Here is a 14,707-nt window from a genome sequence, read left to right as displayed (position 1 = left end):
GATGTTTTCGTAGCTGATCTTTTCAGACACCACTCTGCACTGGATCTTGGCTTCCTTCTCTCCGACCAGGCTGAACCGAACGGCCACCAGTGGGTTGACATAAGTAGGCTGTAAAAGAAAGAAAGAAAGAAGAAGAGGCAGAGTGTTGGTTCCTTACCCAAGTGCAACATAAGAACGAGGGTACCTGAACAGAAAAAAAAGTGCTTATGATGTGGCACCGAATCATCTCAAGACTCTTATGATAAAATAATGGTAGAGAACCTGCAACAGTATAAATAAAAAACTCCAACAATCCAACAATCATCAGTGAACAAGCACTCAACAAAGAGGATTGTGAATTCGGTGTCCATATCTGACATCCAGAGATCAAAGCAAATGAGACACGATGTTTCTAATTTTAGCACTTCTGTGCATGTGAACAAAGGGAGACACAAACATTCGTTTAAAGAGCGAGTTCTGGTCAAAGCACTGAAGATCAAAGTAGTTCCACCCAGAGTAAATGTCTGGCTGTGTTTTAGGGCCAAATACCATAACTGTAGTTTTGTTTGTATTTGGCTCATCCAGGCCATTATAGATGAAAATCCCAGGGTGTGATCTCCATAGCAAAATAAAACGCCTCTAGTGTTTTCCTATATTTAGCCTTTATTGGACAAAATGGTTGAGAATGGGCAGGAAATTTGGTCCAGGCTGAATTAAACCCAGGTCTCTGCAGCCTTTCAGCACATAGCCATGCTCTGCATCCTGTATGCTCCACTAATATGTTTCATCTTTGTTCTTCAGTTCAACTCATGTTATCAAATTAAGTAAGTAATGAGGTTAAGAAAGCACAGAGTGACCAGTTTCATTATTTCTGTGTATCAGGCTGGTGTTTCACCCTTTTTATGTATTTGTGCTAAAAGCAAATGAAGGTTACTGTACATGGAAGAAGCCTCCTGAATATTAGATCATTATCTGCTGTCTTACCTGTGCTAGATTTCCATAGTATGGGAAGTAGGAGGGATCCATGATTCCACCGTCTGGGAAATACTCTATTTTTGCCACACTGTCCTCTCCATCCTACATCCAAACAGAAACAGTTTTATTTCATTGAAAGAAGATCTTGATTCATTTTGTGAATCTTTGTTAAACTGTGGCTGATGAGTTTAAAAGGCAGGAGATTAACAGACAGGAAGCGTGTGATGGAAAGAGCTGTGAAAGGTGGAAAATGTGTTGAATCCAGTGTTTTTCCACAGTATAGAGTCACCCTATACCCACTACCCACTATACCCATTTGGTGCTTAAACTGTAGTGTGTAAAATAGTGTAAAACTATAACACTATCAATTCTTTACAATTTAAAGTCTCCAAAAGTTGATACTGTTCATCTGGACGTCAGGATGAACAGAATCAATGTTTGGAGATTTACTTACCTGGATGATTGAGCATGCATCAAGACAATTTAAAGTCTATTATTCCACAGTGAGAGTTGAAATCATTCAAGACATCTGTTGGCCTTCTCAGGAGTGGATGTACCAGCAAATTCACACCAAGGTCAGCACTTGTAGTTGTGTTATGTTAAAGTTCATGACAGTATGGATTATTTGGAGAAAGTGTCTTCTCTCTAAAAGGAACATGACAGCACAGCTCAGGGCTGAATAAAAACCACACAGAACAAACACTCCAGCTGTCAAGCACGGAGGTGGAGGGGTGATGATTTGGGCTCCTTGCTGTCACTGAATTAAACTCGGTAAGGACCGGATGAATATTTATTATTACCTGATGTCTTTGTCACTGTGTGTATTAGTGGAGGAAAAAAACAACAACACAAAATCCTGATTTTAATGGCAAAGTATTTATTTAAATCCATAAATATCTCTACAGCTATGAGTAGACTGTTATTAAAGTGTGCAAAAATGTTAGAGCTGAAAAGTGGAAACACAGACGTAAACCTGCATACATGCTCTCACCTGTGCAGGTGTTTTTGATTAATTAAGTTGCATTTCAGAGAGTCTGAATGCTGGCAAAGAAAGCAGACAAACAAAAGCAGGATAATAAAATATATAAATTCTCTGTTTTTTGCGGTCCACGCGCACAAACAATGAATAAGCAATCGTTCCTGTAAAACTCAAAGAGAAGTCAAAATGACATTACAGCAACAAACTGAACACAAAGTGCAGATAATACTGTAAAAACCTGATTATGGCTCAGAGCAGTTCCACCAGTGCAACTTTATCATGACGAAATACACTTATGTCTAACCTGTACTGACCACCTGTACAAAAAGTGCTCAAAAAAGCAAAAAGTTCATGTCATTTGAAACCCTTTACGACACAGCGCAGGTGGAGGACTTGGGCGGCTGCTCCAGGATGGATTCCCGCCGCAGGTCGTTGGGTAAAGTGCCACCCGGACCCCAGACTGTGAGCTCGCCGTAGATGCCGGTCTCGATCATCTCCTCCTGCCAGGGGATGGGGATGTTCCCCGAGGCGAACTCGTCGAAAAAGTCCACGTCCTTGTCGTCCAGCTGCACGCCTTTAACCGTGGAGAAGGCTCCGACGTCGTCGACATCCTTCGCGTAAACTGTTTTGGAGTCCGGCACGAAAGGGGGCGTAAGAATCCCTGTGCAGACACAACACAGAGAGACGTGGGTTCTTATCTCTTCCCTAGGGTGACACACTGTCCTTATTAAAAGCAAAAAACTGTTGCTTTGGCTCTGGCTGAATTTATTTCTGTGGCCCATTTAAAAAGAGAAGATAAGAAGATGAAAAGCCACAGAATAAATGTGGGTTTGGATCATCTCTAATGTTGGGGAGGTCCTGAAGTCTGAGTGAGTGTTTCTACAGCTGGATTTTTATCAGCACTAAAACCGATCACACCAAGCTTTAAATGAAACCAGTCCCGCTCTTTAAACCTCATGCACAGATGTGTGTTAGTGCAACCATGATGAAAGCCGACACTACAAACGGGAGACTTCAGTGGAACTTTGGGTTCCTTGCGTGTTTCTGTCTGACCTGCATTCAGTTTCCTCCAGTTAATCTCACTGAAGAAAGGGTGCGCCCTCAGCTCATCGCACGAGTCGTTCTTGAAGCCGAGCCTCTTGTCGACCTCTTTGCACAGCAGACCCTCACAGATGGACCGGGCGTTCTCGCTAAACTTCTCCGGATAAGTTACCGGATCATTCAAAATCCGCTTCTTCACCACCTTATTCTCCACCTTTAACATTAAAACCAAAGCAGAAAAAAGAAGGTGAATGAAAACCTGATTGTCACGTTTGTTTAACACTCTAAAATCTGTATAATTGCACAGACAGCAAGATGCATGACAGAAAGAAACGAGAGGTTCTTGAGGAGAAAAGATCAGAAAGATCAAATGGTAAATTTACAAACTGCTTCAAAAAGAAAATGACACGAGATCGCACATAGCACGTCTCAGTGCTTCTACCTTCTCTCCTCGGGTCCTGAAGGGCCCCTTAGCAGCCAGAAACTCGTACAGAGTGACTCCCAGAGTGAAATAATCCACAGAGTAGTCGTATTCCTCACCTTTCAGCAGCTCCGGAGCCATGAAACCTGCAGGTGACAGCGTGTGACAGAGTGTGGATGAAAACGACCAGGATGCAAAGTATCCTCCATTAGCAGGGAAGACGCTTTTGTATTTCAGGGGATCTATTGATTGAAGATTCAATTTTAGTGCACATTTTGCCATTTCCAGATGTTACACTTTGGCGAACTCCTAGAGATGTTATCCGATCAACTTCATATTTGCTCAGTCTGAACTATAGATCTGGACCATATTGAAATGTGGAGCTTTTGAGTTTCTGTCAAAGGGCGTGGCCATGGCGACATTGCAAAATGTAATCACTCCTCATGAATTTTCATTTTGATCTCATTCACTCATACATTTTCCAGTCTGGACCAAACCACTCAGGTGTGATAAGGCTCCGCCCCTAAACACATTTCATTGCCAGCAACCATAATTTGTCCAGGAAAGCCGCACACAGTGGGTTTTAGTTCACATTGAAAAATGTGAGTTTTTGTCAAAAGGTGTGACCCTGATGGCATGACGAATTTTGATGCTTCGCCATGAAGCACGAAATTGCTATAACTCAAAGAAATTTAGTCTCCTAAACTTCACAGGCATGCTGAGAGTCCCACCCTGAACAGGTTTGAATAGTTAGAGTGGCACCTAGTGGGAGCAAGACATGTAGTTATTGAGACTTTGATGTATTGCTTCTCCCAGGTTTACCCCATCCACCTCAAAAGCGGTCAGAATAAACATCACACTTTGATGATACTTCAGTGTTAAAATTGTGGGTTTACGTTGAATGGCGCACCCTGGTGGCAGGGTGAATCACCGCAAAACAGGAAGTAGGTTTCATGTTTTATGGTCCTTTCCATTGACCATTGTAACAAGGCTCCACAGCGCCAGCTACAATTAAAAAAAAAACAAAAAAAAAAAACTAGCCCTCACACCATTCTTCATTTAGGAGTCTAAAATTTGACAGCCCGATAAAAGACATCAAGATTTACAAAAAAATCTCTTGGAGCCATATCCTAAACCCAACAGGAAATCAGACATTTTGAATTTAATGTGTAATGTTAGCTAAAATTTTCACAGTTTTCAGGCCTCGTACTTTAGCGAACTCCTCCTCGGGATTTCAGGAGATCAACATGATCTCAGGTTGAAGTTAAAGACCTGGGTGGCATGTAATATCTGCTGTCTCCTCTGCTGCCTATCTACCAATGATGAGGAACAGAAAATTAAAAGAATATTTTTCATCGCCACCTAGTGGACAGAGGAGGTGTTTAGCATGTCTCGATGCACCCAGTGTGAGTGCCCTCGCATTTCTGATTGCAGCTTTAATTTTGCATTGTTTTCATTATATGTTGATCAAAAGTCTCATACAAATAAACTTTCACTGGCTTTCTTGAACAAAAGTACACTTCGCTATTATCATACTGTGTAAAACAAATGATCTCTGAGCGGTTTTACTTTATTTCACATGATAATGTTAATTTGATAACGCTGGAGCTCATGTATGCAAAGAGCTAAACACCTGAGGTAAAATCCTCAACTGTGAAATGTAAATGTAGTAGTCTGTATTTCAGTATATTGCAAGGTAAATTTCACACATTACGTGCAGAAACACTGAGTTTAGTTGTTTGTTTTTTTTCCATTTGAGGATTCTGTGGTGTACCTGGAGTGCCGGCGTAGCCCTTGATTTTAAACTGATCATCAGCCAGCTCCACAGCCAGACCAAGGTCAGAGATACGGACGTTACCTGTGTGAGAGCAAACAGGTTAATGTCAGCGTCACAGATATGATAAGCAACTCATTAACCTGCAGAAGTGTGATAACCCAAAGATATCCTTCTGTTAGCTGTGAAACACATTGTGTGTAATGTAGGTATGAAGTGTGTGTGTCAGTTTTAACTTCAGGAGGCTATTTCAAGTCAAGGTGAAGAGCTGTAATTGCACAAGCAGCTACAACAAGGCTTTTGTAATGGTTTTTAGAAATAGTTCACCATTTTGGAAAACACGTTAGCATAAAGTTAGGTGAGACAGAAGCATAATTCTTACCATTATTGCAACATATAGCGCGCTAAGGCTAAATGCGTCATTAGGGAATCTTAAAAACACAATAAATACTAGAGTCCGAACAATATCTGACTTTCAAGACTGATATCGATCTTGTGTTATTTAAAAATCTGATATCTCAATTTTGATATAAAATTTTCAATTTTATGAAACAAAAATGGATGAGCTTGTTGTCGTTTTTTTTGCAGTCTGCCCTCTAGTGAGCAAACTATGTAACATCAGCAGTCACACAATGGTCGAAGGGTGTTTCTTCCATCTCTTCTTTACTTTTTCAATTTTCATTCAGCAGTCGTTATAAATGCAGATACCAATAAATCGGTAAATAGCTAATACTGGATGATAATATCAGCCCTCCAATAAATCCTTTGTGCAAATTTGAAATGAACTATGTTTTGCAGGATAACCACAGAACGGTGCCACAGGTTGCAAAAACAGGAAAGCTGATGCCCCCTGTAGCTCTCCCCTCTTCGCTCTAAGCCCCTCCCACCAGAGAAGCACAGGCATTATTTGGGCTAAAAAAATAAGACTTTATGCAGCACACTTGCTGTAGACTGACCTGATCTAATCTGGGAAGGCTGATGATCTTGTAGGGAGTTAGACTTTCTAGAGCCTGGAGGAAGTGCAGGAGTCTAGCTCCTTCTCAAAAACCTCTTGATTTTACAACATGCAGAAATGTAACGATTTTGGATATGTTTAAATTATATATAAAATATATATGCTGACTCGAACATACAAACGGTGTGTAAAGGATGTTCAATCAATTTTGATTAAAAAAAAAAAGCTCTGAAATATGGTTTTAATTTCTTCTCTGGTCATATTTCCTGTTGTGGAATTCTCTCACAGAAATCAGGATCCTTCGAGTCCCATGAGTGCCTCTCTTATTGTCTGTGTCTATAACTGATGGTCACTGCCAGATGTTAAACATAGGATTTTCCTGTGTCCTTGCAAGAAGTGGAAATAGGTTTCACGTGACTGTATTACCAGTCTGAAAATTGTTTAAATGTGATATCTATGATCCTGCAGGTAACCAGCTGCTGACCTCATACTATCGCTTCTTTCATGTTTACATTGTCTCTACGTGGTGGCATGAGCACTGCAGACTAGACAGTTACCTTGGAGTCATCTTGTTCACGAGTGTTTTACCTTGATTATCCAGCAGCACATTCTCTGGTTTGAGGTCTCTGTAGATGATCCTCTTCTGGTGGAGGTGCTCCATGCCCTGGATGATCTGCGCAGCATAGTAGCAGGCTCGTGGCTCTTCAAATCCCGGGTTGTTCTCATCCACATTATAGATATGGTACCTAATGCGATCAGAGAGAGATGTTGTAGGTTCATCCAAGGCAAAAATCCCTATATTGCAATAATAATTCTTAGTTTTGGGGTTGCAAGTTGTTAAATTACCTCTATGAGCCTGAAAAGGTGTAGGATGATGGGTCAAAGAGAAAAGATGATCTAACCTCAGGTCTCCGCCGTTCATGATGGTCATGACCAGACACAGCTCTGTTTTCGTCTGGAAGGCATACGCCAAAGAGACGATGAACCTGCTGTGAACTCGGGCCAGGATCCTTTTCTCCACCATCGCGCCCTGCAGGCAGCAGAGGAGACAGCAGGAGACATGAGAAACTCTGTGAGTAACAATATCTGAACTTGCATTTCCAGCTGCACCAGCTCTCCAACTTTAGCAGCGTCTTCTTGTGTCTGCTTTGATGACTAGAGACAGGAGACTTCAGTCGAGGTCCGCTCCATTTATAAACATGACAGGATTGGCACTTTATGCTATAAGGAGATCAAAATGTACTAATGCCGAGAGGACTAATCATATAAGCCCATGGTGCTCACCTGTAAGTCTCTATCCTAACACTGACTGTTTAGACAGGTAGGCTGGTCAGCTACTGCAGGTAAAAGTCCTGCAGAACCTCATGGAAACTAAATCAAAAAGGTTCCTGTATTTGAACAACTTCATGAACTGCTGGACCTATAATAGAGCAGGTGGCATGACTCCTTACCTCATAGCCTTTTCTCTTCTTCAGCCTCTTCTTGTTGAGCTTTTTGCAGGCATACAGTTTCCCCGTGCCCCTCATCTGACAGGCAAAGACTTCCCCAAAACCCCCTTTCCCCAGTACACGAAAATCCATGAACCAGTCATCTCCCATGGGCTGCATCTCCAGCCACTTCCACTGCAGAAACCTCTTCAGGTACATACTCTCCAGGAAAAACGTGTAGGGCACTTCCTTGAGGAAGTCCATCACACTGTCCATGGTCTCGTTGAAAAGGTCGTCAGAAGCCTGTTGGTGCTTCTCTTTGACCTTCGTGATGCCATTTTCTGGCAGAAAGGGGCAGTAATACTTGGCATCAGGCTCCATATAACGCGATATGATCTTGCACGCTTTGTTGACTCGATCTTCATCTTCAGCATTGTTGTACTCCTCGATATCTTTCCACAGACGGCTGGGGCCTTTGTACTCGTTGTTGGACTCCAGGAACTCCTGGAAGAGACGTTTGCCGATGGGCTGCTCCACACAGACCGTCTGGAAGCCCAGGTCTAAAGTCTCCCGCAGACCCTCGCACACCGTGATGTGAAGCAGCTTCAGGCGGGAGTGGAACTTCTTGTCTCGGTTGGCCGCTGGGTTGGCAGTGCCATCAAAGCTTCCGCGGGCCGAGATGTAGGCAGAGTTGGCCACAACTGTCGTCAAGCCACCGATATCCATGGTGGATAAGAGAAAAGGAGGGAAGGATAAAGAGATGCAACTAAAGTGTTACAGGGAAGAAAAAGCAGATGGGAAAGTCTGCAAATGAGAACCGAAATAAAGAAATCGCAAAATGCAGACAAAAATCACAGAGAAGTAAGTGATGTAAGAGAGGACTTCTTCCTCCGGTGATTCAGAAGCAGAGTGACTCGCACATGTGAGCATCTGCTCACTGCAGAGTGACTTCCCTCCCTGACAGTCTCTGCCTCTCACACATGCACACACACATGCAGATCTACCTGACTCATCGCCTTTCCTCAAAGACACTTATCCACGCTGAATCTCTGTAATGCTCTGCCCCGTGCCCGACCATGTGCTCTGTGCCGGAGGCGGGACGAGAACAAGGTGTGAGGGAACACGATGGAAAGTAGAGGCAGAAAATGAAAGAGGAAAAAGAGACAAATTAGGTAAAAATATGCATGTATGTAGCGGGACAGTAATGACAGCAGTGTAGAGAGAGAGCAAAGTTCTCCATCACTTTATTAGGTACACCTGTTAACTGCACATTAAGAAAGTGAAGAAAAGTGATTTAAGTGACTTTGAATGTGGCATGGTTGTTGGTGCCAGACAGGCTGATCTGAGAATTTTAGAAAGTGCTGATCTGCTGGGATTTTCCCACAGAACCATCTCTAGGGTAAAGAGAAAGGAAAGGAAACAGAGAGAGAAAAAAGAGAAAACTTCCAGTGAGCGGCAGTTTTCTCTGGGGAAAAATGTCTTGTTGATGTCAGAGGTTAGAGGAGAATGGCCAGATTGCTTCGAGCTGATATGAAGGCAACAGTAATTCAAACAATCACTTGTTACAACCAATGTATGGAGAAGAGCATCTCTGAATGCACGAAACATCAAACCTACAACAGCAGAAGACTGCACCTGACGCTGAAAAATGCCAGAGTCTCAATTTCTGAGCAACATTTGGACACTAGATGAAATGAAAATATGCTTTGTATCACCCCCCCATCCCTTTAGGACCTCAGCAGGATCATGTATTATGTCACAAAGCTCAGATCACCTCAAACTGGATTCTTGAACATGACAATGCTTCATAGTAGCTGGAGTAGCTGGTGTCATTAAAATATATGAACTTAGTAGCAGTGAAGCAAGCCGGCGGAGCCTCCACCTGAAACTGAATTTGAAGTTTTTGCAGCCCTGTATTAAAATAACCTACGCTCAATCCAGTAGAGCACCTTTAGGATGTGACAGATGTGCAGCCAACAAATCTGCAGAAACTGTGGTGCTGTCATGTCATCATGGAGCAAAATCCCTGCTGGAGGAACATTTCCAGCATCTTGTTGAATCTCTGCCACAAAAAATGGGCTAGTACCTATAAAGTTTGTGCTTTAGTACATCAGAATTAGTCAAATGTTTCAGAGGCCAAACTGACTCAGGTTTTCATTTCTGTTTGGATTTGCAGTGATTTAAATCAGTCCTGTTATCAGTAGTAGCCAACCTTTTCAAGGTGATCCTGGTGTTTCTCCAGTGAATCAAGGACGTCATTGCTAATGAAGGAAGTTTACCTGCTCCTGTCACGGTACACCTTATCTTGGCCTCATAAATACATAGTGAAAGATAACACACATCACACTGTGGACCGACTGTAAGTGCAGAAAAGAATGAGACTGGACGCAAGACGTTAACACAAAAGCTGAAAGTTCCTCAGAAGATTTGGAGAGGGACGAGAGAGGGAAGAAAGAAATATTACAGCTGTCTTTACTGAGCTGAGAGAAGGAAAGAGAAAAGGTTTGCTGTGAAGCTCCATCATGGCCACTCTGAAGGAAAAGAGGACTTGCGGGCAGCGGTGTGAAGACTTCGGCCGCTTTGTCTGGAACTCGGAAAATGGGACGTTTATGGGAAGAACGCCAGAGAAATGGGGTAACAAGGACATGACTTCACTAACCTCTCCTGCATTAAATAGACTAGAATTTTTAAACCGCTTGCAACAAGTATTTTTCAGATTATTTAAAACATGCTGATAGCACTCATTCAGTCAAGTTACATGTTAAAAATTGTCCTAATAACCTTTAAATCTTTTCTTTTCTTTTTGTCTGTATTTTATTTTGAATTGTTGCTGTGATCTGAGCTTTGTGACATGGTGCGCATGATGAGCACACTGTCCTCATAAAGGATTTGATGTGGTCAGCAAGAATACTCAGGAATGCTGTGGTGTTTAAATGAAGCTCAGTTGGTACTAAGATGCCCAAAGCGTGCCAAGAAAGTATCCCCCATGCTGTTACACCACTACCATCCTGAACTGGATGGAGCCATGTTTTTATGGTGTTAATGCTAAATTCTGACCCTAAAATGTGAATGTAGCTGAAACGAGAGTCATCAGACCAGGAAACATTTTTCCATCTTCTACTGACCAGTTCTTCCCATCCGTTAAGTAGCCTCGGTTTCATGCTCTTAGCTAACAGGAATGGCACCAGATGTGGTCTTCTCCTGCTGTAGCCCATCTGCTACCATTAAGGTTTGGTGTGTTGAGGGCTCTGACCCTAGATTCAAATGTCACAGCAGAAATTGAAACTGTGTGAAGCTGTAACTCAGCTTCCTGTTCTTCGATGACAGGAATGGCACCGAGTGTGATCTTATGTTGTTGTAGGTTTAATTTGCTGTCTTTCAGAGGTACTTTTCTGCAGAACTTGCTTGTAACAAGTAAATATTTGAGTTACTAATTCCTTTCTATCACTTTAAAGCAGTCTGACCTCTGGCATCAACAAGGCACTGTCACTCTCTGGATGTTTTCTGTTTTCGGCCCTTTCTCTGTAAACCCTCTTTAAATCATATAAGTCAGGGCCGATTGGCTCGTTACACATTTACATTAAAGGGCAGTTGAAAGGCTGTACCTAATGAAGTGGCCGGTGAGTGTAGTTGTTTTTCTTTCACATAAAACATAAAAGGCCTCAACAGTATCTGTGTGTGTGTGTTTGCTGAAAGACACGCGTGATCCCAGTCACATGTCATGCACTCCTAGAGCAGCGAGAGATAAGTAATGATAAGTTTTGTGCACCCTTCTCTGCTTGACCTTACAATGAGATTAAATTCAGTTTGCAGCAGCAGAGGACACCTTGACCTCTGTGTTTCCACATTAGGCAGAGCTGCCTTGCTAGTGTGTACAGTAAATATTCTTTCTCTCACTCTGATTTTCCAAGCTTCAGAGTGAGCAACATTGATAACTAAAACACTTATTGATGTACCCATAAAGGTGTGTTAATAAACTCCTTCCTTCACAGTGTACATTAGTCTGTACTATGTGGCCTTTTACGTCATCATGACGGGGCTCTTTTCTTTGGCGATCTGGGTCCTCATGTACACCATCAGTCCCTACAAACCTGACTACCAAGATCGACTAACATCACCAGGTTACATAAATCATGAATACATAAATACATAAATAATCACAAAAGATATCTCAGTGCCTCATAAGCATCTGCTTTCCCACTCAGGGGTGATGGTGTGGCCGGACACATACGGAGAGGAAGACGTTGAAATCTCCTACAACACGTCAGAGAAGGCCAGCTGTATGGAAATGGCCAACATCCTTCACGACTTCCTGAAGCGTTAGTGTTCCCATACACGATTTATTCTGCATTATGTAACTTTTAATGTGCACATATGTCAAAGAAAATTTAAAAAAGACACCTGGCTCTGTTTTCACCTCTCTCTTTTAGCCTACAATGACACCAAGCAGCTGGAGTGCAACAACTACAACTGCACCAAGGGGAAGTACTTCATCCAGAAGACCTTCTCTGCCCCCCACCACACCAAGTGGGCTTGCCCCTTCACGCAGAGCATGCTGGGACCCTGCTCTGGAATTGAGGATCCGACTTTTGGCTACAACAGCACCATGCCTTGTGTCGTCATCAAGATGAACAGGGTGCGTTTGGTTTCACTCTGTCAGGATATTTAAGCTAGAAAAGCAATGACATCATATAATAACCAGAACTAAAAGCAAATGTTGTGTTTTGTCTGCAGATTATTGACTTTTTGCCTTCTAATAACACCGCTCGGCCCCCATATGTGAACTGCACCATACTGGTGAGCTGCATGCAGTTACTTTAAAGTAGTAAAGTAGTAGTATAATATCTGAAAAAAGTAGTGGGTATAGGGTGACTCTATACTGTGGAAAAACACTGGATTCAACACATTTTCCACCTTTCACAGCTCTTTCCATCACACGCTTCCTGTCTGTTAATCTCCTGCCTTTTAAACTCATCAGCCACAGTTTAACAAAGATTCACAAAATGAATCAAGATCTTCTTTCAATAAAATAAAACTCTGTTTCTGTTTGGATGTAGGATGGAGAGGACAGTGTGGCAAAAATAGAGTATTTCCCAGACGGTGGAATCATGGATCCCTCCTACTTCCCATACTATGGAAATCTAGCACAGGTAAGACAGCAGATAATGATCTAATATTCAGGAGGCTTCTTCCATGTACAGTAACCTTCATTTGCTTTTAGCACAAATACATAAAAAGGGTGAAACACCAGCCTGATACACAGAAATAATGAAACTGGTCACTCTGTGCTTTCTTAACCTCATTACTTACTTAATTTGATAACATGAGTTGAACTGAAGAACAAAGATGAAACATATTAGTGGAGCATACAGGATGCAGAGCATGGCTATGTGCTGAAAGGCTGCAGAGACCTGGGTTTAATTCAGCCTGGACCAAATTTCCTGCCCATTCTCAACCATTTTGTCCAATAAAGGCTAAATATAGGAAAACACTAGAGGCGTTTTATTTTGCTATGGAGATCACACCCTGGGATTTTCATCTATAATGGCCTGGATGAGCCAAATACAAACAAAACTACAGTTATGGTATTTGGCCCTAAAACACAGCCAGACATTTACTCTGGGTGGAACTACTTTGATCTTCAGTGCTTTGACCAGAACTCGCTCTTTAAACGAATGTTTGTGTCTCCCTTTGTTCACATGCACAGAAGTGCTAAAATTAGAAACATCGTGTCTCATTTGCTTTGATCTCTGGATGTCAGATATGGACACCGAATTCACAATCCTCTTTGTTGAGTGCTTGTTCACTGATGATTGTTGGATTGTTGGAGTTTTTTATTTATACTGTTGCAGGTTCTCTACCATTATTTTATCATAAGAGTCTTGAGATGATTCGGTGCCACATCATAAGCACTTTTTTTTCTGTTCAGGTACCCTCGTTCTTATGTTGCACTTGGGTAAGGAACCAACACTCTGCCTCTTCTTCTTTCTTTCTTTCTTTTACAGCCTACTTATGTCAACCCACTGGTGGCCGTTCGGTTCAGCCTGGTCGGAGAGAAGGAAGCCAAGATCCAGTGCAGAGTGGTGTCTGAAAAGATCAGCTACGAAAACATCCACGACCCCTATGAGGGGAAAGTCGTCTTTTACCTCAAAGCAGTGAAATGAACCATGTCAGATAGTCACACAGTACCACTACTCACCTGCTAGTATCATGTATCTGGATCTGTAGGGATACTTATCAAACCGCCTTTAAGCCACTTGTATTCAACTTAAGCAGTCTATAGACCTAAGTTTCCAAGTAATTTATTAATGTTGTTGCAAAATAAATTGTAAGATCTAGAAATCTGAAGGAGCAAAATTCAAGCGTTGTGACCTCCAAATGTGTCCTCAGAAACAGTGGATAAATGTATTTAAGCAACATAATGAAGAGTCTGAATAATAACAAATAAAATGATATGAACAATTATATAGTTTTGACTATGAGAATGAGCAAAATCAGAACGGTCACTTCTGACTAATAAAAATCTGAGTATCAGCTGTAGAGTGTCTGTAACTGGCTGCCGTCTCCTCGAGATAATAGGATGATGACAGTGAGGAGGTTTCTCAGGGATGTGCTGACTGCAGACTTTGTAAGTTATCAGCTTACACGGTGCAAGCATGCTGGTGTGCACACATACAGAGACACAGACGGACACGTGTAGGTGTGTCTCACATTATTATTATTGAGGTTTCCTGAGGTCTCGTAAGCCTGCTGTCGTTTTCGTGGAAAGGATTACTGTGTTTGGTGACGAGTGAATGTTTTAATCACGTGGACAGACACACATGAACGCTTCTATAAACATTCATGTGGAACTAAATATTCCACAGTCATCTGTTAGTGGTATTATAACAAAGTGGAGGCAATAGGGAACAACAGCCACAACAAGGTAGGCCACGTAGAACCACAGCAGGTTCGGTGTGGAAGAACTTGACTGGCCTGCACAGAGTCCTGAGCTCAACCCCACACCTGAGCCAGGCCTTCTCATCCAACATCAGTGTCTGACCTCACAAATGGATGAATGGACAAAAATTCCCACACGTTCCTCAATCCTGTGGAAAGCCTTCCCAGGAGAGATGAAGCTGTTAGAGATGTAAATGGTTGACCAACATCATATTAA

The 14,707-nt window shown here is 42.2% G+C and overlaps 2 protein-coding genes across 2 annotated transcripts; one reads left to right on the top strand and one right to left on the bottom strand.

Annotated features, from left to right (window-relative positions):
* Positions 1-1,810: 1,810 nt before the first annotated feature.
* grk1a (G protein-coupled receptor kinase 1 a) lies at positions 1,811-8,533 on the bottom strand. Its single transcript, XM_026165497.2, has 7 exons — positions 7,576-8,533; positions 7,027-7,154; positions 6,713-6,870; positions 5,170-5,253; positions 3,417-3,541; positions 2,987-3,188; positions 1,811-2,594 (listed from the first exon to the last, which is right to left on the bottom strand). The coding sequence occupies exons 1-7, from the start codon at positions 8,275-8,277 to the stop codon at positions 2,302-2,304; spliced, it is 1,692 nt and encodes a 563-aa protein (XP_026021282.1). The 5' UTR covers positions 8,278-8,533; the 3' UTR covers positions 1,811-2,301.
* A 1,166-nt stretch (positions 8,534-9,699) lies between these two features.
* On the top strand, positions 9,700-14,016 carry LOC113019976 (potassium-transporting ATPase subunit beta). Its single transcript, XM_026163678.2, has 7 exons — positions 9,700-10,185; positions 11,544-11,672; positions 11,757-11,870; positions 11,982-12,187; positions 12,286-12,348; positions 12,609-12,701; positions 13,557-14,016. The coding sequence occupies exons 1-7, from the start codon at positions 10,074-10,076 to the stop codon at positions 13,713-13,715; spliced, it is 876 nt and encodes a 291-aa protein (XP_026019463.2). The 5' UTR covers positions 9,700-10,073; the 3' UTR covers positions 13,716-14,016.
* The last annotated feature ends 691 nt before the right edge of the window (positions 14,017-14,707 follow it).

This window comes from Astatotilapia calliptera, chromosome 1, assembly GCF_964374335.1.
Source record: "Astatotilapia calliptera chromosome 1, fAstCal68.1, whole genome shotgun sequence".
Taxonomy (NCBI): Eukaryota; Metazoa; Chordata; class Actinopteri; order Cichliformes; family Cichlidae; genus Astatotilapia; species Astatotilapia calliptera.
This window is presented reverse-complemented; position numbering and strand designations above follow the sequence as displayed.

What these genes read in the sequence shown, in the direction of transcription:
- grk1a (XM_026165497.2), bottom strand. Translation starts at nt 8,277, where the DNA reads ATGGATATCGGTGGCTTGACGACAGTTGTGGCCAACTCTGCCTACATC. An exon ending in GGGCTACGCCGGCACTCCAG is followed by an intron (nt 3,542 to 5,169) that starts GTACACCACAGA and finishes TGTCACCTGCAG; the next exon opens with GTTTCATGGCTCCGGAGCTG. An exon ending in CTGGAGGAAACTGAATGCAG is followed by an intron (nt 2,595 to 2,986) that starts GTCAGACAGAAA and finishes GTGTCTGCACAG; the next exon opens with GGATTCTTACGCCCCCTTTC.
- LOC113019976 (XM_026163678.2), top strand. Translation starts at nt 10,074, where the DNA reads ATGGCCACTCTGAAGGAAAAGAGGACTTGCGGGCAGCGGTGTGAAGAC. An exon ending in AGATCGACTAACATCACCAG is followed by an intron (nt 11,673 to 11,756) that starts GTTACATAAATC and finishes TTTCCCACTCAG; the next exon opens with GGGTGATGGTGTGGCCGGAC. An exon ending in TCGTCATCAAGATGAACAGG is followed by an intron (nt 12,188 to 12,285) that starts GTGCGTTTGGTT and finishes TTTTGTCTGCAG; the next exon opens with ATTATTGACTTTTTGCCTTC.